At 49.3% G+C, this 27,246-nt stretch overlaps 2 protein-coding genes across 6 annotated transcripts in view; one reads left to right on the forward strand and one right to left on the reverse strand.

The window, feature by feature from the left end:
• Nucleotides 1–54: 54 nt before the first annotated feature.
• MMRN2 (multimerin 2) lies at nucleotides 55–15,510 on the forward strand. Of its 4 annotated transcripts, none has more exons than XM_059169698.1 (7): nucleotides 55–308; nucleotides 8,516–8,644; nucleotides 8,738–8,844; nucleotides 8,945–9,079; nucleotides 9,777–9,941; nucleotides 10,098–11,822; nucleotides 14,303–15,510. In XM_059169698.1, the coding sequence occupies exons 1-7, from the start codon at nucleotides 145–147 to the stop codon at nucleotides 14,686–14,688; spliced, it is 2,811 nt and encodes a 936-aa protein (XP_059025681.1). In that variant the 5' UTR covers nucleotides 55–144; the 3' UTR covers nucleotides 14,689–15,510. The 4 variants fall into 4 exon arrangements, with proteins under 4 accessions (XP_059025681.1, XP_059025682.1, XP_059025679.1 ...); XM_059169699.1 differs by having other exon boundaries at nucleotides 56–308; nucleotides 8,945–9,025; XM_059169696.1 differs by lacking the exon at nucleotides 55–308 and adding an exon at nucleotides 3,724–3,932.
• Nucleotides 15,511–22,724: 7,214 nt separating this feature from the next.
• BMPR1A (bone morphogenetic protein receptor type 1A) overlaps nucleotides 22,725–27,246 on the reverse strand; it is a 140,552-nt gene continuing 136,030 nt past the window's right edge. For both annotated transcript variants that reach the window (XM_059169703.1, XM_059169704.1), the window contains 2 exons: nucleotides 25,957–26,087; nucleotides 22,725–25,869 (listed from right to left, as the gene is read on the reverse strand). In XM_059169703.1, the coding sequence (XP_059025686.1) occupies nucleotides 25,744–25,869; nucleotides 25,957–26,087 (257 nt within the window). In that variant the 3' untranslated portion in view covers nucleotides 22,725–25,743. The remainder of the gene's footprint in view (nucleotides 25,870–25,956; nucleotides 26,088–27,246) is intronic.

A 27,246-nucleotide genomic window follows, 5' to 3' on the forward strand; every position in this document is an offset into this window, starting at 1 on the left:
ACCCGGTGGGCCGGCCCAGGCCACTTCCTCTCTTTGTTGTCCCTATGCTCTCTTTTCCTTCTGAGACTTAACTTGAAGACGACGTCACCCTCACCAGCAGTCTGTGGAGTCACTTGCTGCGGCTGAGCCTGCCCCACTGCGAAGATGATCCTCACACTGCTGCTTGGCCTCGGGGGACCCCTGGGCTGGGGGCTGCTGGGGGCCTCAGCCCAGGCCCCAGGTAGTGGGTTCTCGGATCTACACAATCCAAGGCCACCTGGGGTCTGGGGGGCAGAGGCTGAGGACACCGGCAGGGATCCCAGCAGACGGTAAGGAGGACCTCCACCTTGGGGGAAGTCATGTAAAGGATCTGAGTCCTGGCTCAGCTAGAACAGGGTTTCTCAGGACCTCAGTCACCCATCTGTGACATGACCTCATTGTCTACCTGCTGGGCCAGCAGTGAGGCTGAGTGAGGTGCCCGGTGCCAGGCTCCTTTCAAAAGACCACTGCCAGGCAGCCTGGACTGGACACCCCGGGAAGTTTCCTGCCTGGTCTGTGGCAGGGACTGGACCTGGAGGTTGGGCAGGAGCATTTCTTGCCACCAACCACTTAGTTGGGGTGATGAGGGGCAGTAGTTCCAGAAGTTTTCAGTTGGCTTGGCACTGGCTCCTGTTCTCTGAAGTAAGTAAACTCTGACATTTGAGCCTAGGTGAGGTGAGGCTGGCATAAGTCAGAGAAGACAGATGCTTTGGGGACTGGGTTTTTATCTGACTGTCCCGGGAATGGTGTGGGTCCTCAGGCTGGTCTTGAGGGACAGGAAGTGAGCAGACAGGCTGCTGAACAAGGAGGAGACCGTGGCATCTGTGGAGCCATGCTTTAGTGCCCCTCTGGAAATGGGTACGATGGTCTTGGGACCAAACCAGGACACCATTTTCCAGCTTTTTCCAGCTATTTGTCCAAACCTGGGGCCCCCTGCCAATAAGATGCTAGGCCTGCGGTTTCCTCCTCCAAGTCCTCCACGGTCAAGAGCAGCAGGTCCTTTACTGGATTTGTCTTGGGCTAGTCCTCTTGCCAAGGGTTAGCTCAGCGAATCCTCCCAACAGTGGCAGAGGCTCAGAGAGCCTAAGCCGCTGCCGCAAGATCACACAGCTGAGGAGATCTAGAACCACGATCTAAGTCTGAGACAGAGCTCATGCTCTGGTCCCGGAGCCCTCAAAGGCAGCCCCAACCCTCAGATATGCCTCATATGCCTATGGAGCCCCCGACCACACACACACACACACACACACACACACACACACACACACCAGGCTTGGGGAGGGTGTTTATATGGATCTGGAGGGTGAGAGAGGGCAACTTACACCCACCCAGAGTCTTCCATTTGGCTCTCTGAGATTCACCATCACGATGGCTTGCAGAATGACTCTGCCTGGGACAGTTCTAATCAGTTCTGACGCTTCAAGGTGAATGTGTTTGTTGGACACTTTCCCAGAAGCAGATTTGCCCACGAAGAGGAAAGAAAAAGCAAGTGTAGGCCGAGTCTCGGTGAGGTCTGACAAGCGGGGCCAAGGGCCCCATCTCTGCCCCACCACCAGGCCTCCTTGGCCCTGGGTGGTGCGGTTGATTCTCAGTGGGGGACACCACCCACCCAACTCTGATTTCAGGTCCAAGAACCAAGCCTCCCTTCCCCAAAGCCACTAGCTCCATGCCCCTTTCTTTGGGCTGCCTACTTCCTTTTGTTAAAAGGAGGCTCAGGGTTCCAGATGGATCGGAATAAGGTAGGAGACATTCCTCTTTTTCCACACCCCCTTGGCTATGGGGAGGGACTCGTGGGCTGCCCCATGGAGCTCACACATCAATTCCCTGGGGGGTCCCAGTGTGTGCAGAGCACATGCAGGTGTACATACAAGGGCGCTCCAGCCCAGGAATGCCCAGGTCCCAGGGGAACCTAGGGGTTTCCAGCAGGCCTGCTGGGCCTCCTTCCCACGACCCAGAAGTTGTGGTCCCCACAGGCCCAGCTCAGGTTGTCAAGGCCTCTGGAGGGGCTGGTGTGAAAGGAAGGAAATTCTGCTCAGTTCCCCGGGCTGATTGCTTCCCGTGTTCTGTGAAGGGAGAGGCGGAAATGCCGCTCCAGCCTCCCTCCTGCAACAGGGGGAAGGGGAGGTGGGGCCCCGCAGTATCAGGGATAAGCCCCATGGACCCTCAGCCCCTCACTGCCAGAACCAGGCCTCCCAGCCTGCATTTGCCCCACACACCTGTCTCTGGCAGGCCCTGGGAGGCCCTGGACATGGGCCCAGATGCAACTCTTTACAAGGTGAAGTTGGAACAGAACAATTTGGTGCCAGATGCCTGGTCCCAGGGTGGAGGTGGGAACTGGCTGGTGCTTCCCATGGCTCTGGGACCCCCAGCTCCGTGTGTATTTGGACTCTGTGAGGAAGAGGCTCTTTTGATGCTCCCTAGTTTTGGTGGGAGTGGGATGGAACAGGAGTCTGGGCTGTGGGCTCCTCTGAGCCAGCACGTGCTCCCCCTGCAGGACGGAGCCTGTGATGGGGACCAAGCTGAGCCCTGGGCAAGGTGCCCCGTCTTCACATTGCGGTGACAGCTCTCTCCACGCTGTGAGGCTCAGAGGGATGGGGACACCACCCAGCTCCTAAGTGACAGGTCAGAGCATTCACTGGGCTGCAAATCTCAGGTGCCTGCTGGCCTGTCTCCCCCGAGATGGGTGGTAGTGGTAGGAGAGGGAGCTCCCGGCCGTCTCCCGGCCCTGCCCGCCAGCATCAGCTTTTTCTGGCCCGCCTGCCAGCAACGTCTGTGATTTGTTGCAGCTGAGTGCTCCTGGCCCAGAGGAGTTACACACATGGCTGGAGATCACTCAGGAGCCAGGCGGAACCCAGGCCACAGGTCACGGCCATGGCAGCACTTCCTGCACCAGCTCCTGCTCTCAGAAGCCCAGGGCCCTGGGCAAACTCAGGGACCCCCCCCCCCCACTCTGGACACTGAGTGGGCCTCAGGCTCCTCTGCCAAAGTCCCTTTCCAGCTCAAAGACAAAGCCCTGCAAAATTCTCCCCTGCGGTGGTCATATTCAAGGCCGCATTCAAAGTCTCAGAAAGCAAGGATGCCAAGAACACGTTCTCCTTCTCCAGGAATTGGAAGGGGTGGACAGAGGTGGGCTTCATTGGCATTGAAGTGTCCCAGTGGACAGTGGCAGCAGCACATCCATCATTCAGGAGGCTCCAGCAAACAGCCCTTTCCCTGATAGAAGCTGGCTCAGCCTCCCCCACAGCCCCTCCCTCAGTCCCAAGGGAGAGGCCAGAAGTGGGAATCTTCTCCACATTTCCAGGACTGGGGAAGGGGAAGGGCCTTGCTCAAGGTCACCCTGAATCCAGGAAGGGGAACAGGAGGGGAGGGGCCCAGGTTTCCGAGCTTCCATTAAAAGCTCCAGAGGAGTCAGCAGACACTCTCCTGACTGGGGCAAAGCCTCAGGTGGGGGCCATGTCAGAGGTCCAGGGCAGCCCAAACCCAGCTGGAGGATCCCCACACTCATTTCTAGGCTGGCCCAGGAGAGGAGGGTGCAAAGAGCGCGGAGTGAGAACAATGGGCGCTTCAGCGAGCCGGGCTGGGGGTTCAGGCTCGGAGGGCTAGCAGTGCAGCTGCCAGGAGCTGGAGGAAACCAAAGCAAAGGTCAGGAATGTTCCCAGGGCTTCTGGGCCAGCGGCCTGTACTATGCCAAGGGGACACGGCTGCCAAGAGAGGGGGAGCATGGGCAGGGAGAGCAGTTGGAGCCTGAGGTTTGGGCAGGTCAAGAGAGAAAGTTCCTGGGCAGGAAGGGTGGGCGGTACTGTTTCCGGTTCCAGGAGCTCGAGGTGGAAAGTCCCAGTCACTGCCTGGCAGTCTGGACCAGACCCAGCTCGCCTGGGCACAGGGCTTCTGGACCCTCCGCAGCAGTTCAGAGGGTGAGCAATGAACAGAACTTTGCTTTGAGGGGGTGTTTCTCAATGTCCACTACTGGCATTTGGAACTAGCTAATTCTTGGCTGTGGGGGTGCCGGGCCATGCTGTGTGCATTGTGACGTGTTCCGCAGCTTCCTTGGTCTCTGCCCACTAGATGCCAAGTTCATGGACGTCTTCCCCATGGAGGAAGTCCATTTGCCTCCCCACCCTGAGAATCACCAGTTTAGAGAAACACTTTTCTCCAGGCCCAAGACAATGTTCCAGCATTTCCATGGGACCCAGGGTGGGAGTGGGGTGGATGCCGGAGTTTCTGGTTCTGGAATAGTCTGTGCAGGTGGCTATCTCACCCGTGGTCCCTAAACTCTGGGCCCAGCACTTTCACCATCACTCTTTCTGTGTTGAGCGAACATTCTTTGCCTAAAATCAGAGCCAACTCCATGGGCATGTGACCTGAGCGGTCACACAGGGCGTGCCCACAGAAGGGCCCCACACTTGGTTTAATCTCTATTGTTATCCCGCATTTTCATTTTGCACTGGACACTACAAATTATGTAGTCAGTCTCGTGTAAAGTATTTACTCTCTATCCCTTTACCAAAAAACCATGCCGACCCTCTAGGTTAGAGTCAAACCCTCTGCAATGTTGGCTCAGACAGTCAGAAGCCCCTTCGCCCACTGGTCCCCAAAGGCAATGACTTTTAAGTCTTTAGGTGAATCTTTTGGCATTTACCTCTGCGTCTCTAACATGTTTATATTGCTGCTTCTTGGGAAGTAGCATTATCTTTGGTTCAGCTCTCATTCCCACTCCGTACCCCAATCCCAGCACGCATGCACAGGCAGGCAAGAAGACGTGCACGAGCATACATGTGCGCATGCGCACTGCCCCTCTGCCATCCTCCCATACTATCACTTTGAGTATTTACATTTATACGACTATTTTTGGTCTTCCCTGGAAAACAACTGTGTTCATTTTCTTTGTTCCTCATGTCTCTGTCACTACTCAATCACGAATTCTTGGCCACTTGTCCACACCTGCTCTCCCCTTTTATCCATGTCAGGTGCTTGACCACCTGTGTCTTCTCAGCGATACTGCTCTCAGAGTTCCAGCTGTGCTCCAGTCTGGACACTCTCCCCACACCCACTGCCCATCGCAGTGGGACTCCCCCTCTCGAATCCCCTCTGGAACTCCTCCTGTCTCCTGAGGCCATGCTTTCCTCGTTCTTGGTTTTCTGGCTCATGTTGGTGGACGACCTCTGGCATGATGGTGCTCTGTCCTGGGCTGTGACTTAGGATGACCCACAGAGCTTGAAAATGCTGATGCTCAGACCACAGTCCCAGAGATGCTTGCTTCACTGACCCAGAGTGGAGCTCAGAGGCTCTTCTTATAAAGTGCTACACAGTGGTTTTGATGAGAAGATTTGATGGCAAGATTGCAAACCACTGTTCAAGTAATTTTCTGATGAGGGGTGCGACGGGTGGGGGGGCAAGGTTTTGAAACCTGATTTATTGAAAATGTCTTTATTCTGTGCTCTTCACTTTGATAGATAGTTAGGCTGGGTATAGGATTCTAAATTGGAAATATTTTCCTCTATTTTTTTTTAAGGTTTTATTTATTTATTTGAGAAAGAGAGTGTGTGTGAGACAGGGGAGGGGCAGAGCAAGAAGGAGAGGGACAAGCAGACTCCACGCAGAGCATGGAGCCCAATTCAGGGCTTGATCTCATGCTGAGATCATGACCTGAGCTGAAACCAAGAGTCAGACTCTTGGTTTAACTGAGTTAACTGACCGAGTTAACTGACTGAGCCACCCAGCTACCCATTCTTCACTGTGTCCTAGTTTCCAGTGTTCCTGTCGAGGAGTTCAAGGCCATTCTAAGTGCTGATGTGTGTGTGCGTGTGTGTGTGTGTGTGTGTGTGTGTGTCTTGATTTTTCTCTCTAGAAATTATAGAATGATCTTCATTTCCAGGGTTCTAAAATTTCATAATGACCTTGAGTTTATTTTCATATTATGAGCCCTTTGAATCTGAAGGTTCAAGCCCTTCACTTCTGTAATATTTGCTTGATTTTTTTTTTTTTTTAATCAATGATTTCCTTGCTCTGTTCTCTTTCTGGAACTCCTATTGTTTGGATGTTGGAATTCCAGGATCTGTTTTTCTAATCTTTCCCCTCCAGGTTTCTCTTTCTCTCTTTGCTCTTTTAGGAAAATTTCTTTAACTTCACCCTCTAACATTTCTATTAAATCTCTTTTGCATTTCTATTGTTATAGTTTTAATTTCCAAGTGTCCTTTTTATTCTCTGAATATTCTTCTATTTTTTAAAAAATATTTTATTTATTTGACAGAGAGAGAGAGAGAGAGAGAGATATCACAAGTAGGCAGAGAAGCAGGCAGAGAGAGAGGGAGGAAGCAGGCTCCCTGCTGAGGGGCTCCCTGCTACGGGGCTCAATCCCAGGACCCTGAGATCATGACCTGAGCTGAAGGCAGAGGCTTTAACCCACTGAGCCACCCAGGCGCCCCTGTTCTTCTATTTTTAAAATAGCTTCCTGTTCTTTCTTGGATGCAGTAACTTCTCTTATAGATCTGGGATTATTAACACAAATTTGAGGGACTTCTCTTCTTTGCATAGTATTGGTTTTGTCCAAGTGGATTTTTTTTTCCAATTGCTTGTTTTTGACCTCCCTCTTTTGTACTACAGATTTTTCTCAGGAGTCATCTTGGACATCTGCCCACTCGAGAGTAGACAGACTAAGAAGCTGGTTGGAATCTGGGTGTGTGGATGGGGTTTTCTGACTTGTTTTTTCATAATATGAAAATATGCTGGGCTATTTTACTGGGGGAGCCCCTGATGTTATTTTTTAGGTCTTTCCTCTTGAGTGGGGTCGTTCTCCTGATGAGCTTTTTCAGTCTGCTGCCAAAACTGGTCATCAGGCTTTGGAGAGCCAAGTAGGAAATCAGGCTGGGGGAAAAGGGGGCTCAGCTTTCAAAACAGATATGATCACTCAATCTCCCTCAGTCCCACCCCCCCACCCCTATCCCGTGTGCCTGGTGACCCCAGGACAGAGACCAGCTCCAGAGAATAAAATCCCAGCCCAATAGCCACTCCATCTCCAAGGCCCCTAAACACGGCCTCCTAATACCTGACAAGTGTGGCCATTCCTCTCCACACCCACCACCATCACCCACGGAACCTGCCAGCGTCTTCCATCTAGATCCCTGACACATTTACCTATACCTTGCCGTTTCTTGTCCTTTCTGTACTCAAGAACCAGGGTGGCTCTGTCATGTCACTTCCTTGCTCAAACCCCCTCCCCCACAACTTGCCCTGCTTTCAGAACACCGTCCAGCTCCTTGTCTGGCATCAGGCCTCCACAGCCTGGCTTATCCTTACCTCTCTAACCCAATCCCTGCATTTCAGTGGGCCATACACCTCCGTCACAGCTCCTGGCACCAAATTATCACCTCCTTCTGAAAGTCTCCCCAGGTCCTAGCACCTTCCACACCCTCTGAGATGGCCTGCTTTTCCTGGGGACCCTGGAGGGAAGATCTGTTCCTCCATATTGTCCCTGAGTGCTGCTGAGCGTTAGCCCGGCACCCAGCACCCAAGAGATGCTGAGCTGAGCTGAGCCATGGAGGTCACTGCCACTTGTAACTCTGGAGAGTTTCGTTCTCAGAGCCAATTACCAAGCAAAGGACCCTCTGACCTATTCTGCTGAGCCCATCAAGCCTGCCACTGAACCAGCGAGCTGGGGCTGTGGCAGCCATGAGCACCCCTGCTCCTGGGGATTTCTGCAACCACATGCACTGGTATAGGGCAGAGGTGGGAGAGGTTACCTCTTGGGTGTTCAGGATGCTGGCTGTGATCCCCAAACCACCCTGTAGGACCTTTACCAGAGAAGGGACTTCTCAGCTCGGCTGCTTTCTTCCACACTGCTGGAAGGTCCATTTCCTTAATGGCCATAATGGGAAGTGGCCAGGGAGCAGGTGCCATCCCTGCAGCCTGGTCCGCGGTGAGGAAAGGCGTGAGTGGTGATGGGGCAGGCCAGCAGTGTTCGGTGAGACTTGTCAGGACCCAGACCCTTGATATTCATCCACTCACCTGGAGGAGGGTGTTATAATCTCCATCTGAGCAATGGGGGAGGGGGGCCTCCCTAAGTGCCTCATGCAAGATCACACAGCCAGAGTGTGAAACATTCGAACCCAGGACCCTCCAGCTCCAGCAGTACTATCCTGCTTTAGCTTGCACTGAGAGGAACAGGGAGAGCCTTCCCTGGCTCTGTGGTGATTTTGCTGTGTGAATTCCGGGGTGCTCCTCAGCCTCTCTGGGCTGATTCCTGTTTGAGGGGCTTCGTGGAAGGCAGTGGAGCAGGAGTCCTTGCAGGCGGTTTTGTGGAGCTCTAGTCCTGGAGTCAGGGATCAATAATGCAGAGTGCTCCCCTCTCAGGCTAATGGACTCCAGAATCCCCGGCACTGGGTGGTGCAGGGAGGCGGGGGTGGGGGGGGAGGGCACCAGCACACAGCTGACCTCCAGGAGGAGTCCTATGGGACTAGGGTGTGGCTCAGCAGCCCTCTCCTCTGGCTTGTTCTTCCAGGAACTGGTGTCCTTACCAGAAGTCCCGGCTGGTCACCTTTGTAGCTACTTGCAAAACAGAGAAATTCCTCCTCCACTCACAGCAGCCATGCCCTCAGGGGACTCCGGACTGCCAGAAGATCAAAGTCATGTGAGTGGGGACAGGATGGGGCAAGGCAGACCATCCAACTGAGGCCGATGCTGGCTTACCCTGGAGTCACTGAGGTGGCCCCTTTCTCTCCAGGTATCGTGTGGCACACAAGCCAGTCTACCAGGTCAAGCAGAAGGTTCTGGCCTCTGTGGCCTGGAGGTGCTGCCCAGGCTTTGCAGGCCCTGACTGCCAGCATCATGGTAGGGCTCCCTGGGGCTCCCTCCCCTCTAACCTCTGACCCCAGAGGTCAGGCCATTCCTCTGACTTGTGGGGTCAACATCTGTTGCCTCCTCTCTGCAGATCCCACAGCAATCTCTGAGCCTGAAGATCTAGGTGATGGCCTCCAGGAGCCTTGGGATGGGCCAGTCGGCTTTGAACCTGGTATGCTGCTTCCCCGGAAGGTGCAGGAAGGGCAGGCAGACAGAAAGAATCCAGGTGCCCAGGTCCCTTCTCCTCTGTTAGGGGGGTGCCATTTCGGGAAAACTCTGTGCCCAGAGTCAGCAGGGGCCCTTCTGTGGCTCTGTATTAGCCTACCCCTACACCAAGGAGGCAAGAGTCACAGGATCCTCCATTACTACCTGCTGGCTAAGCCCACACACTGTTTCCCTTGACTCTGTTTTCTGGGAAAGACAGCTTCATCTCGCATCTTCCCTGCTCCTTAAATGGCACAAGATCTCATGGCCTGGAAGAAGGTTTCCCACATGCTTCCTACCAACGTCAGGAAGTCATACTACCCTTGGTCTAGAGTCAGCACAGAACCTAAGAGAACCATTGAGGAGGGCTTTCAAGGCTGGGCCACATCTGGGAAGGTGAATGAGTTTCATCATGTGAACTCCTACCTTTTGACAAGGGCTGCCTCGAATGATGAGAGGCCAAGTCCACACAGCCAAGGAGGAAAATGTGCTGTGATTGATTAGTCATGTCTGCCGTAAGTGCTAGATTGAGGGTGAGGGCTTATGTGCCATGCATTTCCCCTTCCAGAGCTAAAGGCTGCTAAGCTCCTGCTCAGAGGACATCAGCACACACCTCCTTGATATTTCCAACTGAACCTGGGAATCTCTTTCTCTGTACCTCCTGATCTGCCCAGGCCTGGGGAGTTAGACCTCAACTCGTATCTCTCATGTGTCTTCAGACCATCCAGCTGCAGAACTCCGCAGCACTGTGGAGCGGCAGGAACATCTGCTGGGAGATGTCCAGAATGATATTCATCAGGTGGAAGACGGCCTCTCAGGCCTTTGGAAGGCCCTGGCAAGCAACCTCACAGCTGCCACGATCGAGGCAAATCAGACAGAGCCTGGTGAGTGGCAGGTTCCAGGAGAGCCTGCTTATATCCAAGGGGATGAGAGGAAGGCCCTTATCTCAGAGGGCCACCCCCAACCCCACCACCCAGTCCTTGCCCGGGGAGGGGTGTCTGCTCCTGCAGAGCTTGTGTAAGAGCGTGTATCTGTTGCAGAGGTGCCTGGCAGATCCTTGGAGCAAGTACTACTGCCCCACCTGAACGCCTTCCTGCAGGAGCATTTCAGCCCTATTTGGAGGAGCCTTAATCAAAGCCTGCAGGGCCTCTCTCAAGCTATGAGAAACCTGTCTCTTGATGTGGAGGCCAACCAACAGGCTATCAAGGGGGTCCGGGAGAGCACGGTAGCCAGGGCTGACTTCCAGGAGCTGGGTACCAAATTCGAGAGCAAGGTCCAGGAGAATGCCCAGAAAGTGGGGCAGCTGCGGCAGGATGTGGAGGAACGCATGCACGCCCAGCACCTCTCCCTGCAGCAGTCCCTCTCCCAGGTCGAGGCAGATGTGGACACCAAGCTGAAAAGGTGCCTCAAGGCCGTGGAGCCCATGGGGGCCAACGGCAGCCTGGTCCCAGCAGCAGCAGGGGCAGGGGCCAGGCCAGAGCCCGAGAGCCTGCAGGCCAGGTTAGGCCAGCTGCAGAGGAACCTGTCGGCGCTGCATGTGGCAGCTGGCCGCAGGGAGGAGGAGTTACAGAGCACCCTGGCCGACATGAGGGCCACCCTGGCACAGCACGTGGATGAGATCAAGGAGCTATACTCAGAGTCTGACGAGACCTTCGATCAGATCAGCAAGGTGGAGCGGCAGCTGGAGGAGCTGCAGGTGAACCACACGGCGCTGCGCGAGCTGCGCGTGATCCTGATGGAGAAGTCACTGATCATGGAGGAGAACAAGGAGGAGATCGAGCGGCAGCTCCTAGAGCTCAACCTCACCCTCCAGCACCTGCAGGGCGGCCACGCCGACCTCATCAAGTACGTCAAGGACTGCAACTGCCAGAAGCTCTACTTCGACCTGGACGTCATCCGCGAGGGCCAGCGGGACACCACGCGCGCCTTGGAGGAGGCGCAGGTGAGCCTGGACGAGCGGCACGAGCGCGACGGCTCGTCGCTGCAGGCCCTGAGCGGCACGGTGGCTACGCTGTCGCAGGCGGTGGACGCGCAGCGGGCGGAGGGCGAGCGGGCGCGGGCGGATGGGGCGAGGCTGCGGAGCCAGATGCGGGCGCTGGCCGGCGAGGTGAGCGCGCTGCGGACGGCGCACGGGGAGATGCGGGCCGAGGTGGGCCAGCTGCACAGCTACTTCACGGCCCTGCTGGACGACGCGCTGCGTCACGAGGCCATACTGGCTGCCCTTTTTGGGGAGGAGGTGATGGAGCAGATGGCGGAGGAGGCGCCTGACCCGCTGCCTCTGAGCTACGAGCAGATCCGCGCCAGCCTGCTGGACGCAGCCACCGGGCTGCAGGAGCAGGCGCTTGCCTGGGACGCGCTGGCCGCGCGGGTGGCGGCCGTGGAGCGGGAGGCAGGGGCCGGCGGGTCCACCCCGGCGGGGCTGGCGCGGGAGCTGGAGCGCCTGGACTCCGACTTGCGGCGGATGGGCCGGTGCTGCGAGGCTTCGGGGGCCTCCTCCCTCAACAGCTCCCTCGAGGGCCTCCACGAGGCACTGGCCACCGCCCAGCGCGACTGGGAGCAGCACCGGCGCCTCTTCCATGGCCTCTTCGGAAACTTCCAAGGGCTTGTGGCTTCCAACATTAGCCTGGACCTGGGGAAGCTGCAGACCATGCTGAGCAGGAAAGGGAAGAAGCAGAAGGGTCTGGAAGCTCCCCGGAGGAGGGACAGGAAGCAAGCTGAGACTTGGGCGGATGAGCCTGTCCAGGGGCCGGTGCTTGGGAAGGCAGGTGAGTTCCCCAGCGGAGGCCATGGGGGTGGGGGGTGGGGTGGGGGTGAGGGTCTGGGTCGGGGGTCAGCTGGGTGAGTCTGGGAGGACAGGTATCTGCAAGCATTCTCTTCCCCTCCGAGAAGGCAGAAGGCAAGGTGAAAGAGAACGGGGTGACCAAGGGTCAGGACTACTCAGGCCCAGCTTTGCTCTGATCCCCCTTGCTTATCCCTTGCTTATACCTGAAATGTAAGCAAATGTCAGTGAGCAGGCAGAGGCCCACCATGAGATGTTTGAGGCTCGGGACACAGCCCTGGCTGCCATTGCGCCTGCAGAGCTGCGGAGGAAAGCCTCTCTTTCCTGCAGGCCGCAGCCTCCAGTCCCTCCATCTCAGCTCTTCCTCTCCACCCTACTTCACCCCCTGTGTCTTTAATCAGCTCCCCTGTATACAGTATGTGAACGGAGGCTGGTGTCATCGGCCTTGAGGAGGACCCCACAAGAGGGGAATCCAGGGGAAGACCTTGGGCCCTGAAGGGAGCTCTCTGTGCTGACATAGTTGACCCCTCTTGCTGCTCCACGCCAGGTCCCTGCAGTGCCTGTCTTGGGCTTTGCCATGTTGAGTCGTCTTAACATGGGAGAACCACTACCTCCATCAAAGGGTTGCTATGAAGACTTACAGATACATTTACCAAGTACCTGTCACAAGCTACTAACATTTAGTAGAAACCAGTCAGTGCTTTCCCATTTCCCCAGCATTTTCAGGGCCGAGGCTCTGTCTGTCTGCACTAACTCTTCCATCTTTTTTTCTTCTGCGAGTGATGCAAGGCCCCAACTGCCTGATGGTTTAGGCATCTGAGTGGACCACTGCTGTGTTTTGTTATTTCAAAAAAAATTTCCCCTTAAAAATAAAAATTCCCGCTGATTTGTCTTGTAGAAGGGCCATAGGTCTTGAATTTGTGTCCTGCAGGGTGGCGCACTCTCAGTTTACCTGCTAGCAAATCAGTGAAGCGCAGCGTTTGGGCCTTCTGAGGGGCCGGTGGGCTGGACTGGTAGGGTCTCCCTGGAAAGCCGGGCTCGGAGCTGCGGGCAGGCGGGAGGCAACCGGTGGAGAGAGAGCCAAGTACCGGCAGAGGGCGCGCTGGGCGGGCATCCCTTGGGCTGGACGAGCGCCCCACCTCCTGGCTGCTGGGGGAACTGCAGAGCCAGCCGCCAGCCTTGGACAGGACACACTCTTACTACAAATGGGAAAGCTATTCAACACTCCAGTTCTCAGAAAAATCTTCCAGAACTAAAGAAGAGCAAAATTTTGACACTCACAAGTCTATTTCTGGACCGGGAGCCAAAGATCTGGGGCTCTAGGTGGGATTAAGGCACAAACCACAATGCAAATTGCCCCTCCTTTAGGCGTGGCTTGGTTTTATCCCCTAAGAAACGGGGAGTTTGGTCTCAACCAAGGGACACAGAGAGAGAGAGAGATACAGAGAGACGCACAGAGAGTTGAGGGAGCACATGTGAAACATGACCTCTTCGGTGCCAAGGCCAGGGTCATGGGCAGAACCTCCGTGGGACGCACCCTTCCCATTTTCTAGCTCTGTCCGACCCCCCTACGCCCCCCGGGAGTCATGGCCAGGCAGCCGGGTTGGCTCCTTCCTCACTGTACACTCGCCATCTACATGGAAGGGCTCAGTCTGCCTCCATGCCTCCTGGAGGGCCCCCCATCTGTGTTCTCTTGGTCTTGCTTGTCCTCCTATGGCTGGCTAAAATGCTTCTGTATGTGGGAAGAACACCAGAAACCAGGAGGTCCAAGGACAGCTCCCAGTGTGGTCATTTATTATGAGCAAGCTTTCCCTTTCTGGGTTGGTTTCTCCATCCGTAACCCCAGGACTCTGTGCAACAGTTTGAAAGCATTAAGATGACCAGCTTGAAGAGCCTTCCTGTCCGGGCCCACCTGCTCTCCTCCCTCTAAGGTCCTGTGCCAGACATCCAGTAGGAAGGATCCTTCGGTGTGCTTTCATTCTCTCACCAGCGTTCGCATTATTACCTGGAGGATAGGTAGTATCTTCTCTCTTGCCCTTGCATAGCTTAAGATCCCCGGTAGGTGGCAGGAGTGTGGGAGTCAGAGACCTGGGTTCCTGCCCCGCCTTGCCATGGGCAAGCCACACAGCTTTGGAGGAGTTAAGCACTCAAGACTTAAGGTTTCCTCAGAGGAGGGGCACTTACCTCCCAGGATGTTGGCAGGAAAAGGGAACAAATGAGAAAGTGCTTTTGAAAAATGTCACTCTTAGAGATGACAGATTTGTATCTCCCTTCCTCTCAGTGGCCCGGGGAGTGTGGGCCAGTTGGCTCCCCACCTCTGAGGCTGCTATCAGGAATACCTAGGTTATCTGGAAATAGTGACCTATTCCTACTGTTCATAAGGTATGAGAAAGGCAGATCTCAGGGTTTGATTTCCCATCCAGGGGAGTGAGAGCCGTCACTGAGCACTTTCCTCCTGCATTTCAGGCTCCCCTGTGGCCTTCTATGCTGGCTTTTCAGAGGGCACAGCCTCGCTGCAGACCGTGAAGTTCAACGCTACTTACATCAACATCGGCAGCAGCTACTTCCCTGAACACGGCTACTTCCGAGCCCCTGAGCGTGGAGTCTATCTGTTCGCAGTGAGCGTTGAATTTGGCCCAGGGCCGGGCACCGGGCAGCTGGTGTTTGGAGGTCACCATCAAACCCCTGTCAGTTCCACCGAGGAGCAGAGGGGTGGAAGCACGGCCACAACCTTCACTATGGCCGAGCTACAGAAAGGCGAGAGAGTGTGGTTTGAGTTAATCCAGGGATCAATCATCAAGAGAAACCCACCAGGCACAGCATTCGGGGGATTCCTGATGTTCAAGACCTGAACGCCAGGCACAGCCCTGACCAGATGTCGTGGACTCGCCCAGCTCTCCTTGGCCTATAGCTCTGGCCAGGGTTGGTCTGGAGACCATCCAGTTGGTCTAGTTCTTCCTGGAAAACTTCTGCAAAGACGATGCAGTATATGTGGCCTTCCTCTAGATGCCCTGAGTTTGGCTATTTCTTAATGACAAGAACTGGAATGCTTCTGTCTGGGCAGGACCTGGCCCTGGGAAGCGTGAGCCTGAGCTTGGAGCGCCTCTTGACGCAGTATGGCGTCGTGCGCTCCAGATCCTCACCACACCCTGGGTCCTACAGCTTCTCTGGTGTGTTGCTCCTCCTGTGGTTGGAAACTTTAGACATTTCTCCCACCTCTTCTCCCTAATCTTATTCTAGAAAAGTATTCCTCCCTGGAAGGAGTATGCTTAAAATGGAGGTGACATTTTGGATACTGTTGGAAACCAGTCTCTACCCGCTCCAGGGCAGGAGGAGAAAACCGACCTATTTGGCCTCTCTTAGAAATAGGCACAAGGGCCTCGTTGAGGAAACAAAATTTTATTTCCTTCAGTTTTGGCCCTTCCTTGAATTTATCTATAACTTAGTTTCACTTATTTTTTTCCTTGCCTCCGCAAGACAAAGGCCAAGACATGCCAGACAAGAACTAAAACGTGTACAGCCTTCAACATGTTTACTTCCTCCCACTCGCTGATGACCATCCTTATTCTTATTAGCATCTCTCACCAGGAAGGAGGCTGAGGGAGGAAGTGAAGAATGACTGTCAGGGTTTCCCTTGGTGATGGTCAGCTCTGGAATAAAGCAGCGCCCTTCAAGTCTCTGCCTGGTTTATTTATGGAACACAAAAGGATTTGGTAAAGGAGGTAGAAATATGGGACAAAATGAAACTATTTGGGATAAATCATGACTCTCGTGACTCCAGGCTGTATTTGACTTCACAGTCCCATAAGTTCTACATGCAGGGCCCCCCCAGCGGGCAGTGGTGTGAATACTGGATTAGACAGCCACCCTTGGAGTTGCAACTGTTCCCTCCAATATCAACATAGGGTTTTCAAAGCATTACAGATCCTAGAGCCAACAGGCTTGAGAAAGCAGCCATCTAGTTGTAAGGACATGTTTGTGTTTTGGTAGTTAGGTATCCAACGTGTGTCAAACATTTCTTCTCCATTACAAAATCGGATTGGAGGGGCATCTGGGTGACTCAGTGGGTTCAAGCCTCTGCCTTCGGCTCAGGTCATGATCTCAGGGTCCTGGGATTGGGCTCCCCTCATCGGGCTCTCTGCTCAGCAGGGAGCCTGCTTCCCCTTCTTTCTCTGCCTGCCTCTGCCTACTTGTGATCTCTGTCTGTCAAAAAATAAATAAAATCTTTTTTAAAAAATCGGATTGGACTGGGTAGTGGAAAAGGACAGGAGGGGCACCTGGGTGGCTCAGTGTGTTAAAGCCTCTGCCTTCGGCTCAGGTCATGAGCCCAGCGTCCTGGGATCCAGCCCCACATGCTTCCTCCCCTCTCTCTGCCTGCCTCTCTGCCTACTTGTGATCTCTCTCTGTCAAATAAATAAAATCTTTAAAAAAGAAAAAAAAGAAAAAGGACAGGAGTTGGTTGTCAGGGTTAACAAAGGTCTCAGCCCTTCTTCTTGTTTCCTAATGGTCATTAATTCAAACAGTTGTCCTTCGGAATGTACTTACCACTCAGCTTTGTGTGCTCACTATGCTAAAACATTAGCGTTACGAGTGTGCCAGGCTACTCTGCTGCTAACAGGAAATCACCATGTCTTGAACTTTTTCCTTCTGTAGTATGAGGTGGCTAGTCTAATAGCTTTCATTAAGTATCTTGGTGTTTTATGATCTTGACCACAGGTTTGACTCTGGCCTTCCTGCCCTTCCCTTTAGCTGGGGCCTCTTGCCCAGTGCAGCTCTCAGTTGCTGAGACTGATGCCAACCCAAGCCACGACGTATTGGGGCCATTCCCGACCGAAGGTTGGAAAGCTGGTAGCCTGTTGCCCTTGTTGCAAGAAAGACCTTGCTGCGTCTTCCTTCTGCTCTATCTCACTCTTACTGGTCAAGCTATATGAGGGTGGTGTGGTCTTCCCATGTATGATTTTCATTCGGAATGGATTGCACGTAATAAACAGAGTGCATTGATCTCCATATGGGGCACACGCCCTCCCCTGCTCATGGGGCTGGTGCTCTTAAAAGGGTTATAAATGCAAGAGTCAACTGGTAAACTCTGCCAGCAGCATGGATGAGTCGCTCCAGAAGTTTCTGGGATGAGCACGAGAGAAACATGGTTCTTTTAAATAGGAGGCTTTCCATGTAACAAAACCAATTTCACAAAACCTTAATATCCAGTTTAAGCGCAAATTTCCTGTTTAAACACTTCTATAATGAGCACACCAGATAAACAAGGATTCTAAAGTTCACTTGACAGGTTTCTTATCTGCACTCAGTCATCTAATATCTCTGGGTGCAGACTCTTTGCCAGTGCCCCCCAGAATGACTCCCCTGTTACCCAGGCCAATGTTAAGACCACCCTTCACTGGTGGCATCCAGAACCAGGCAATGGACTGAGCTCAGAGTGGTATCATACATCCCCAAATCTGATGGAAAAATGGATTCAGAAATAATATTCAAAAATAAGAAAGTGTGCCATAAGCCAGTCAGAAAATTTTCATTTTTCATTTCTGAAAAGTGGGAAGTAGAAGGGATCAAGTATAAAATGAAATAGCCAAAGGAAACCATAACCCCAAACATTTAAGGCTGTTGGAGATGGGAGCGATTTCAGGGGAACCCCAAACTCAGCCCCTAACATGCTTGTGGGGATGAGCAGGTGAGCAGCCTGGGGGCAGCTCGCAGTCGGTCCCAGCTGTCGCTCGCCATGCCAAGCGGCCAGCCGCGGGGGCCTCTTTCTGGAGCTGGGCAGTGCAGGCCCATCCTGGGTCCCTGGCTGCAGGCAGCTGCAGACTCTCCAGAGACAGGAAGCTTCCAGATAACACAGACGACCTCAGCAAAGTCAAGGCCCATGGTAGTCAATCCAGAGATGTGTCCCCACACTCTACGACCTAACGTCACAGTAACACCTGAACTCTGCTTTTATTTCAGAAACAGCCCGTGTTTTAGGAACATCGTGGAGAAGATATTTATGATCTATAAGAAATGTTTCTGAAAGCCCTCCCTCATGCAGGTGCCACTCCGCGGGTGTCCCACATTTGTCTTGAAAACAGCCACGACTCCAGCCCAGCTCTAGCCCGAGCAGGAGTCCTCCATCCTGTCAAGAATGCTCCCCCAAACTTGGTCTAATAATGACAAAACTCTCTGGGAGCGGGGAGGGAGGTAAATACATGGGGGGGGGGGGGGAGATGCAGGAGAGCCGAAGTCCTAGGCAAGAAGAAAGGAACACTTCTTAATTTTTCCACTCTAACAAACCACTGTTCCCCATCACTTCTTGATAAAAACAGGAAGCCACAGGACACAGAACTGAGGGGAGCAGGGGCTCACCAAATACAAAGACAAGCAGCTATGCCAAATATTTGTGGGAAACTAGTGTCGTGAAGAAGAAGATCCAAAACTAAAAAAAAAACAACCCGAAGATTTTGGACTATACAAGTCTCTAGAAATGACACAGGAAACTGGAAATCTTATTTGCCACTCAGATCCCAGTCTCTAAACACCGTTCTCCTGAGGGAATCGAGAGCCTTGGGGAAATGGTTGACTCTATGGCTGGGGTGGGGAAAGTATCAGATAATCTGAGAATATCTTCTGTTGCCAAAAAGTAGGAAGCCCTGTACGGGCTCCCTGCTCAGTGGGGAGCCTGCTTCTCCCTCTCCCTCTGCCTGATGCTCCCCCTGCTTGTGCTCTCTCGCTCTTAAATAAAATCTTACAACAAAACAAAACAAAAAACAGGAGAAGACAGACATCCCCTTACAGAATGCCAATTAATAAATGTAGAGATAATAACACAAGTAGAAAATTACAACTTTGTAACCACTGATTCACATAAAAATTACCAATGACAAGAACACAATCTAAAACTATCTTCAAAACATAGTAATTACAAAGGGAAAACCACCTAGAACAAGGGATTAACAATGACATCATCAATAATGGGACGCACGCCATGGCCTCCCAGTGGGATGCCCTGAGAAGGGCACAGATATGTCCACAGAAACTCCAGCCTTGTACTCTAGAAAATGTAGGAGAACTGTTTCAGATGGAAGAATAAGACATGAGAACTCAATGCAATGCGAGATCCCTGACAGACCGTGGACCCGGGAAATATGCTCTCAAGGACTTAATTAGAGCTGGCAACGGTCTGCAGAGTATGGTATTGCTGATTATTGTTGTGATATCAACATCAACTTTCCCGATTTTGAAAATCGTACATAACTGGTTTTATAAGAGAATATCCCTGAAATACCTGAAGAGGCACGAGCTATATCATCCAAGTAGTTCAGAAGAAGTTGTGTGTGTGCAAACGTTCCAACACTGAGCGTTGTAATTCTTGTACACACACACACACACACACACACAAGGCTGTTGTGGCAAAATATAAAGTTGATGAATCTGGGTGAAGTGTAAATGGCATTCTATGTGCTCTTCACAACTTTTCTGGAATTTTGAAATTATTTCCAAGTAAAAAATAAAATGTGGTTGAAATAAACTTAGTAAATGGGCTGAAAAGCAGAAAGTAAGATGGATCACATGACAGACATGCTAAGGAATATGGAAGAAACATCCAGGGGACCCAGTATTTGTCTAACAGGAGTTCTAGAAAGGGTAAAGTAAAAGAAGGGAAGGGAGGAAATAAAGAAATAGTGGAAGCTCCCAGGTCCAAGGAAAGGTTAAGAGCACCCCATCGGTACCAACACAAAGAATGTATCTACACATGGCAAATTTAAACTTCAAAACATCAAAAAGAAAAGGAAAATTTCCTTTTGTTTTTAAGATGAGAGAGTACCCTTGCACAGGTGTGCACAAGTCTGGGGGTGGGGGCGGGAGAGAGAGAGTCTGAAGCAGACTGTGCTGAGCACTGAGCCCGACGTGGGTGGGCTCGATCTCACAACCTGCGCTGAACCCAAGAGTCGGATGCTCAACCGACTGCACCACCCAGGCACCTCAAAAATTCTGTTTCTTGAATGAAAAAAATAAGTTACATGGCAAAGGACTGAATCAGACACACGTCAGACCTCTTACTGGCAGCAGGGAGCCTGGACATATCCTTCATTAGATTTGACCTCCAGCCAGTGCTCTCCAAGAGTGAAGACAGAATCAGTAAGTCTGGATTTCTAAGTGATTGAAATGCCTCCCAATGCAGTGTTGTTTGCTTTTGCCACAGCCTTTCAGTTCTGTCTTTTGAATGTCTTTTCAGCCTTTGTTTGGCTTTGAGTCCTGCAGCGGAGCGACAGAGAACAGAGGGGCAGCCCCGCGTCCTCATCCTCAGCATCTGCTCCCCTCTCAACAGACGGCTCCCCTCTCAACAACAAAGGCCCTAGTTCTTCCTTCCTCCAGCGTGAAAATATTTCCAACATGAGCATTTTATACTGACTTTTGACTTTCAGATAATGGTAATGTTTCCGGTTCCCTGTGGAAAATTTATGATGAGAAATGAGGTGGAGGGAGGAAGAAGCACTAGGACATCTAGAATCAACTTGAACTTTGTTCTGAGCATACATGAAACACTCAGAGTAAAAGTAAGGGGACAAAGGCCAAGAAGATACAGTTCAGAGGAGTAACAGGTAGGCCATACTATTCCATCTAAAAACGAGAATCACGGTCTCCCACCTCCAAGGGCAACTACGGACGAATCTTTCAGCCGTAGCCGCTGCTTCCAGTGGACGTGTTTTGCATATGTACCTTGGCACTCAAGAACTAGTTCTACGTCTCCTCCTGATTTCCAGCTTTCAGGTGACTTGCCTATTTCTGCTTTTGCCCTAAGCTTGCAGTATTTAACTCCCCTTAGCCAGGATGGTGCCGCTGCCATTAGGTGGCCTCTCCCACCATGGCCGACTGGCCATCCTCAGTGTGCCATGTCCTCCTGGCCAGGCCTGTACTGCTCCAAGGGCTGTCGCAAGGCTTTGTAGGAACACGCATCTAAGGCTAGTGCCAGAAAAGGTCTGTGCACTAGCAGCAGGGAAAACAGTTCTCCAAGTGGATGATTTAATGGCTGTATTAGCATCTGCCTCAAATTACCTACAAGAATTATTCTGGGAAGACACTGTCCTCATTTCTTAATGTCTTCTCTATTAGTACTACTACTAATATTAAAGAAACCTTGGAAATCATCACTGTTCCAACTAATCAGTGACAGTAACAGATTATGCCGGGAAAGAAAACGAATATGTTGATCTAGGTTTGGGGTCAACCTTTTATGGATAGAAGGGAAGCTATAGCAAGTAATTTGACAGGCCCAGGAAATTCCAGTTCTTTACCAGGCTGCATGAGTGCGCATGCTTGTTTCAAGAAGCCATCTTACGGGGACACTGAATAGGGGTTCCTGTGAAGAAGCTGTTAACAAGCTATCCCCGAACATCATGCATTTTTTGGGGGGAGACATCGAGTCCCAAATTTTTAAGACGATTTAGTTTGTCCGGCTGCCTAAGGCACCCCGAGGTTTGCTGACTGAATCTACGCACAGTCGGAAACAGCTCTGATAGGTGGTGAAACTACGTGCAGGAAGGGAGAGCACACTGCGGGGAAACAGCGGGAAAGCTGCCTTTCAGACCTGAAGCTTCAGCTTCTCACAAAGCACTTGCTGCAGCTGGAACACCGTAAAGCAGGGTAAATGGACTCCGTGACTGCAGGTAACAGAAACCAGTTACAGGACAGGAAACCAGGCACTATGCTAGCAGAGAAAGGAAACTGGAAGCCATGACCTGCCCAAGTCGTGAGATGAACACTCTCTTGACATGACTAGTAGGAATGTGCCCGGAAAACCCTCCAGGCAGTAATATGGCCACACTTACCAAGAACCTTAGACTGTTTTTCATCTTAAATAGTCCTTTACAAGTTCATATCCACTAGTCCCACTTTTAGGAATGTAATTTAAGAGAATAAATTTATGTTTTAAAAGATGTATGTACAAGGATGTTTAATACATTCATTATATATATTTTAAAACAATGGAAATAACCCAATTATTCAACAGGGAATTATTAAAAAATTATTCCATCTACTTGGTAGAATATTATGTAGTTAATTTTTGAAAGTTACATTTTTTTTTTAAAGATTTTATTTATTTTTTTGTGAGAGAAAGAGAGAGCACGAAAGGAGAGAGGTCAGCAGGAGAAGCAGACTCCCTGCCGGGCAGGGAGTCCAATGCAAGACTCGATCCCGGGACCCCAGGTTCATGACCTAAGCCAATTGAGCCACCCAGGCGCCCCTAAAGTTACATTTTTTTTTTTTTTAAGATTTTATTTATTTGACAGAGAGAGATCACAAGTAGGCAGAGAGGCAGGCAGAGAGAGAGGAGGAAGCAGGCTCCCTGCTGAGCAGAGAGCCCGATGCGGGGCTTGATCCCAGGACCCTGAGATCATGACCTGAGCCGAAGGCAGAGGCTTTAACCCACTGAGCCACCCAGGCACCCCTAAAGTTACATTTTTCAATGGATATTAAAGACATACTGTGATCTAAAATCTTGTAAAAAAAAAAAAAAAAAAGCCCCAGAAAAACTAGAAACATTCAAATGTAAATAGGGGTATATGTGGCAATAGAATTGTGAAGGTTTTTAGTCACTTCTTTAATCTTTCCTGCGTTTTCCAAAATTTCTGCAATGAGTATGTATTTTTAGAATTAATTTTTTTTTTAAAAGGGAAATGACTCTTCACTCTAATAGGTTTTTAACTGCTCTATCTACACAAAGGAAAGAGTATGCCGTCACTTACCTGCCATGTGTTCCACACTTGATTTCTGATAGCTGAAATGCACATCTCAGGGATGAATGTATGTCTACGAGCTTATCTGTTATAAAATCTCCCCAGACATGTGACTTATGATACACAATACAGTCCGAGTATCACAAAACACATCACTAAAGTATACTAAAATAAGGTTATTTACTTAAAAATGATACATTGGATGTAATCTATATATAGAACAAAGCAATTAATGGTAAACTTAATAAGGCACCTTTTAAACCAGATGCTGTACAAAATACATTTAGTGTGTTACATATCAAAGATGAATCTGTATTTTTGGTGTTTTACAATTGCATAATAAAACTGTATTTAACCGTTCTTTCAATGTCTATGTACAACTTCCCTAATTAAGCTATAATGATATTTTCATTTTATACAATATATACTACATTTTAGTTTTTAAATGGGCAAGGACAATGGTCACTAAAAGGGCTTAAATAATTCCACTGGAAGCATAGTACAGAGCACGAGCTAAAATTACAATATTTAATCCTTTGCAAAGCAGTATTCACATACTTTTCTTATGGGATGATCATTACATGTGTCTTTGTATGCTGCTGCCCGAGATTTAATTCGGTCTTCCTGAACATGTCGGTTCTTTGCAGTTTTCACAGTGACTCTCATAATAGCACTGAGGCAAGATGATGAATGAACTGCCACCCTATTTTGACACCTGACCCACGCAAATAAATAGTACCCCTTTAAACAGTGTAAGAGCTGCAACAATCTTTTTTTTTTTTTAATAAAAAATCTATTAGTATTTCTGTTGAGATTATTTTAGATGTTTGCAATATATCCAAACAACATGTATGAGAAGAAACACAAGTGATTTAATTTATAAAATCTTGCCTGGAATAAGTTATTATCAAATTTGATCTTGAGCCAGTTTAAGAGATACAGGATTCTTTTTAAAAGTTGTATTACATTTTTGCTCTGAACTCAAGAAGAGCGTATGTAATTGCTTCCACATACTACTTCAACATTTCTAAGAACAGAGTTTGCCTTTCTTTACATATGTTCTTTGCTATTAAGTTGACAAATAATGTTCAGGACTTATAATTTGGCCAATAAAAAATAAAGCAAGATAAACCTTAGATTAAGATCAGAGCTCAGAAGTGTTCTTAAATCACAAGGCAACATGGATTAGACTCTCTCTCAATATAAGGGAGGAAATTCTGAAAGAACATGTTATTGGGTACTACCAATATCTACATTTACTTATTTTCCTCAACACATCAAACTTTAATTATGTTAGATGAAAATTACTAAACTTAGTCAAAGACCATGAAAGCAGATTTCAAAACTGTGAAGTTTGATTTGTAAATACCGTTAAGAGTTTCATCCTTAAATGCCAGTCAGGCTTTTGGTAATGGATGGTACACACTCTGATTCCTCCCCTTTAAAGATTTTTAACTATGTTGTGATATAATCACATTTATTTTATGTTACATTCAAAGAAAACTGCTTCACTTTATGCACCTATGAGTTCTTCGCTCAGGATAAGACAATATTTAGAAGGCATTGGAGAAGTGTAAGTTTAAGTAAATCAGAATTATTCCTTGGGATAACATGGCATCCATAAAATATGTAGCATTTTATTGAATAACAGCTATATGGTATAAATACAGGTAATGAATAGATACTGAACTTTTTTGCCTGACTCTTCATTGTCTTCACAAGTTATGGAACAGAAATCATAAAACCAAAAATTTCAAATGATTTAAATGCCCCAAACAGCTGTTGATAAGTTTATATCAGCTCTGATATAGAAACTTCTAACTGGAGGATCCTTTCATAAAGAAAAATTGAGATGATGACATCTAATGAAAGTATATGCCTGAGCCCAGATTTGATATACTCCTCTGAATGCATTAATTCTGACAATTTGTAAGTACTTATACTTTATAACATTTTTTTCTGATGATCTTTTCATTTTCTTCCCTTAAGAATGGGATATGAGGTACACATGAGAGCCGGTTCTACAGTATCAATGTGTGTACATATATAAAATATGGGTTGTAAAGAAGGTGTTTTGCAAATAAAGCATATTACACACAAAATATAAATAACTTCCCTTTTAAAAGTTACTGAGAATAAAGAATATAGAACACGATTATAGGCACTTACATTGCTATCAAATGCAGTAATTAGTAATTCACTTCAATAAGAAGTGTTTTCTTTAGAAGGTTCATGGCATCGGAAGTTCCAACTTTGGATAAGATGCTTTTCATGACAAAAGAAAGAATTACCAAAAAGAAAAAGAAAGAGAAGGAAGGGAGGAAGGGAGGTGGGGGGAGAGGAGAGGGGAGAAGAGAGGAAGGAAAGAAGGAAGAAAAAGATGGCGATGAAAGGAAAACAGTCCAAATTTACAGACACTTTAAACTTCTTTTGGCCTTTATGTTAAAATATCAAGTTGGCAGAGAAGCTAGCTCACTTGCAAGGTAAATAAATGGCTTTTATGTGATTGGAGAATCTTGGTCAGATAATGCATTTTTTAAAGCACAAAACCAACAGCCACCAACATCTTCCTGTGCATTCACAAATTATTTCCTTCTAATTCAAACGGCAGCAGAGGAATCCTGGTGTGTGCATGTGTGCGCATACATACACCAACAATATCAAAGCATGACAAACTACCATAAACTAAGTAGTACCCCGAACAGATCATAATCCATAGGCTGTTTACAAAGGCAGAACACAAACAGATTAATTTTCCTCAGGTAGAAGGCAAAAATGTGTACTTCTCCATCTCTGCTGAATTCATTTATCTTCTTAAGGCTTTCACAGAAAGCACCATTTTATGAACAGGAAATTCAGTACCCAGAGTTTAACTGGAGACATTAATAATCAGGATCGAAGCCTTGATGCAGTTCATAAAAACCCAATAAAAAAAAAAAAGGCATCAAAAACCACAATTTTAAAATAAAGCTGTCCATATATAAAGAACGAAGTGTTTAGAAGTTCCCAGCTTGTTATTCTACAGAGTACTGAAAGGTTTAATATTAGCAGCCTGTGAAGGTGTAGTGAGGAAAGAGTCTGAGAACCAAGTTAGCATCCTTATTCTACTCTAATTCCACCCGTTCCTCGGGTGAAAACAGTTCTTGCAATCTAGAATTTCTCCTCATGCTTGTTTCGCTGTCAAATCTTTACATCTTGGGATTCAACCATCTTGGCAAGGGTCTTCTTGATTCTCAGAGCTGTAAGTCTGGAGGCTGGATTGTGGGCCCAGCATTCTGACATGAGCTTCAGAACTGCTCGTAGACACTGAAAAGCAAAGAGAATGCAGTGAGCACATAAAGATCTTTGACAACACTTACCAATCACTTCCCCAGGGGATGGAGCTCCACTTACTTCATCACTGTTCCACCGATTGGACACAATTGGCCGCAAACGTTTGACACACACAACCTCACGCATATCTTCGTATGATGGATCATTGGGCACCATATTGTAATATGGCAACTGGTACTCTTCTACTATCCCTGCAGGGAGTGAGAAAGCACAGTGGGCACAAAAATGGCTGGACAAAATGTATCAAGCTACTCCGCACCTCTTACTGAACTATGAGAGTTAAAATGGATTCCTAAATAAAGAAGAGAACTATAGAGCAAATGATTCACTTTTAATAGTAAATGTGTTTTCTTCTCTTTTTTCTGTGCCTATTTCCTCTACCTCCATCACGGTCCCCATCATACCTGTGGACCTACCTATATCCCTTGGGGAAAGTAAGGTGAAGTGCTCGTTTACCATCAATTATTTATTTATTTATTTTGCATGCGCGCATACACAAGAGAGCAAGCAAGCCAGGGAGGGGCAGAGGGAGAGGGAGAATCTTAAGCTCCATGCTCAGCATGGAGCCAGATGTGGGGTCTAATCTCCCAACCAGCTCATGACCTGAGCTGAAACCAAGAGTCAGTCACTTACCTGACTGAGCCACCCAGGTGCCCCTTCAATTTTTAATTTGATTACTTATATACATAATTGTTCTTACTAATGAATGTGGTTTTTGTTTTTTATTTTGCCTTACTTCGTTCTGCAGTAGAAAGACAACATGATATGCAGAAAAGAGGTAACACAGCAGGCTGGAGAGTGCTATTCTTTGAAAAGGCCTGCTTGCAGGGTTGGCACTGGGCCGGTATCTGGGAACTTGCTGGGCACTTACCTACACACTCCTATAATACTTTCCCTAAATGATAAGGGTCACTCACTGTTGTGCCTAGACTATCTGTACAAACAATATGGTTTATGCTGAACACCTGCTCTCCTTCTAGGGGTCTGGAATTCTGGTACATGCTAGGTGGAGGGTGCCCACGTGACCAGCCTCCAAAAATATCTTTGGTTACTAGGTCTCTAATGAACTTTCCTGGATGACAATATTTCACATGTCATAACTCACTCCTGGAGGACTGAAGCACATCCTGTTGTGACTCCACTGGGAGAGGACTTCTGGAAGCTTGTACCTGATTTCCTCTGAACTTTGCTCCATGCACCATTTCCCTTGGGTGATTGTATCTGTATCCTCGCACTGTAATAAATCTTAGCTGTGAGGACAATGATATGCTGAGACCTCTATGTCCTTGTAGTGAAATCACAGAACCTGGGAGTGGCCTTGGGGATCCCTGACATATGTGACATCTAAGT

The sequence above is a fragment of the Mustela lutreola genome, chromosome 4 (assembly GCF_030435805.1).
Source record: "Mustela lutreola isolate mMusLut2 chromosome 4, mMusLut2.pri, whole genome shotgun sequence".
NCBI lineage: Eukaryota > Metazoa > Chordata > Mammalia > Carnivora > Mustelidae > Mustela > Mustela lutreola.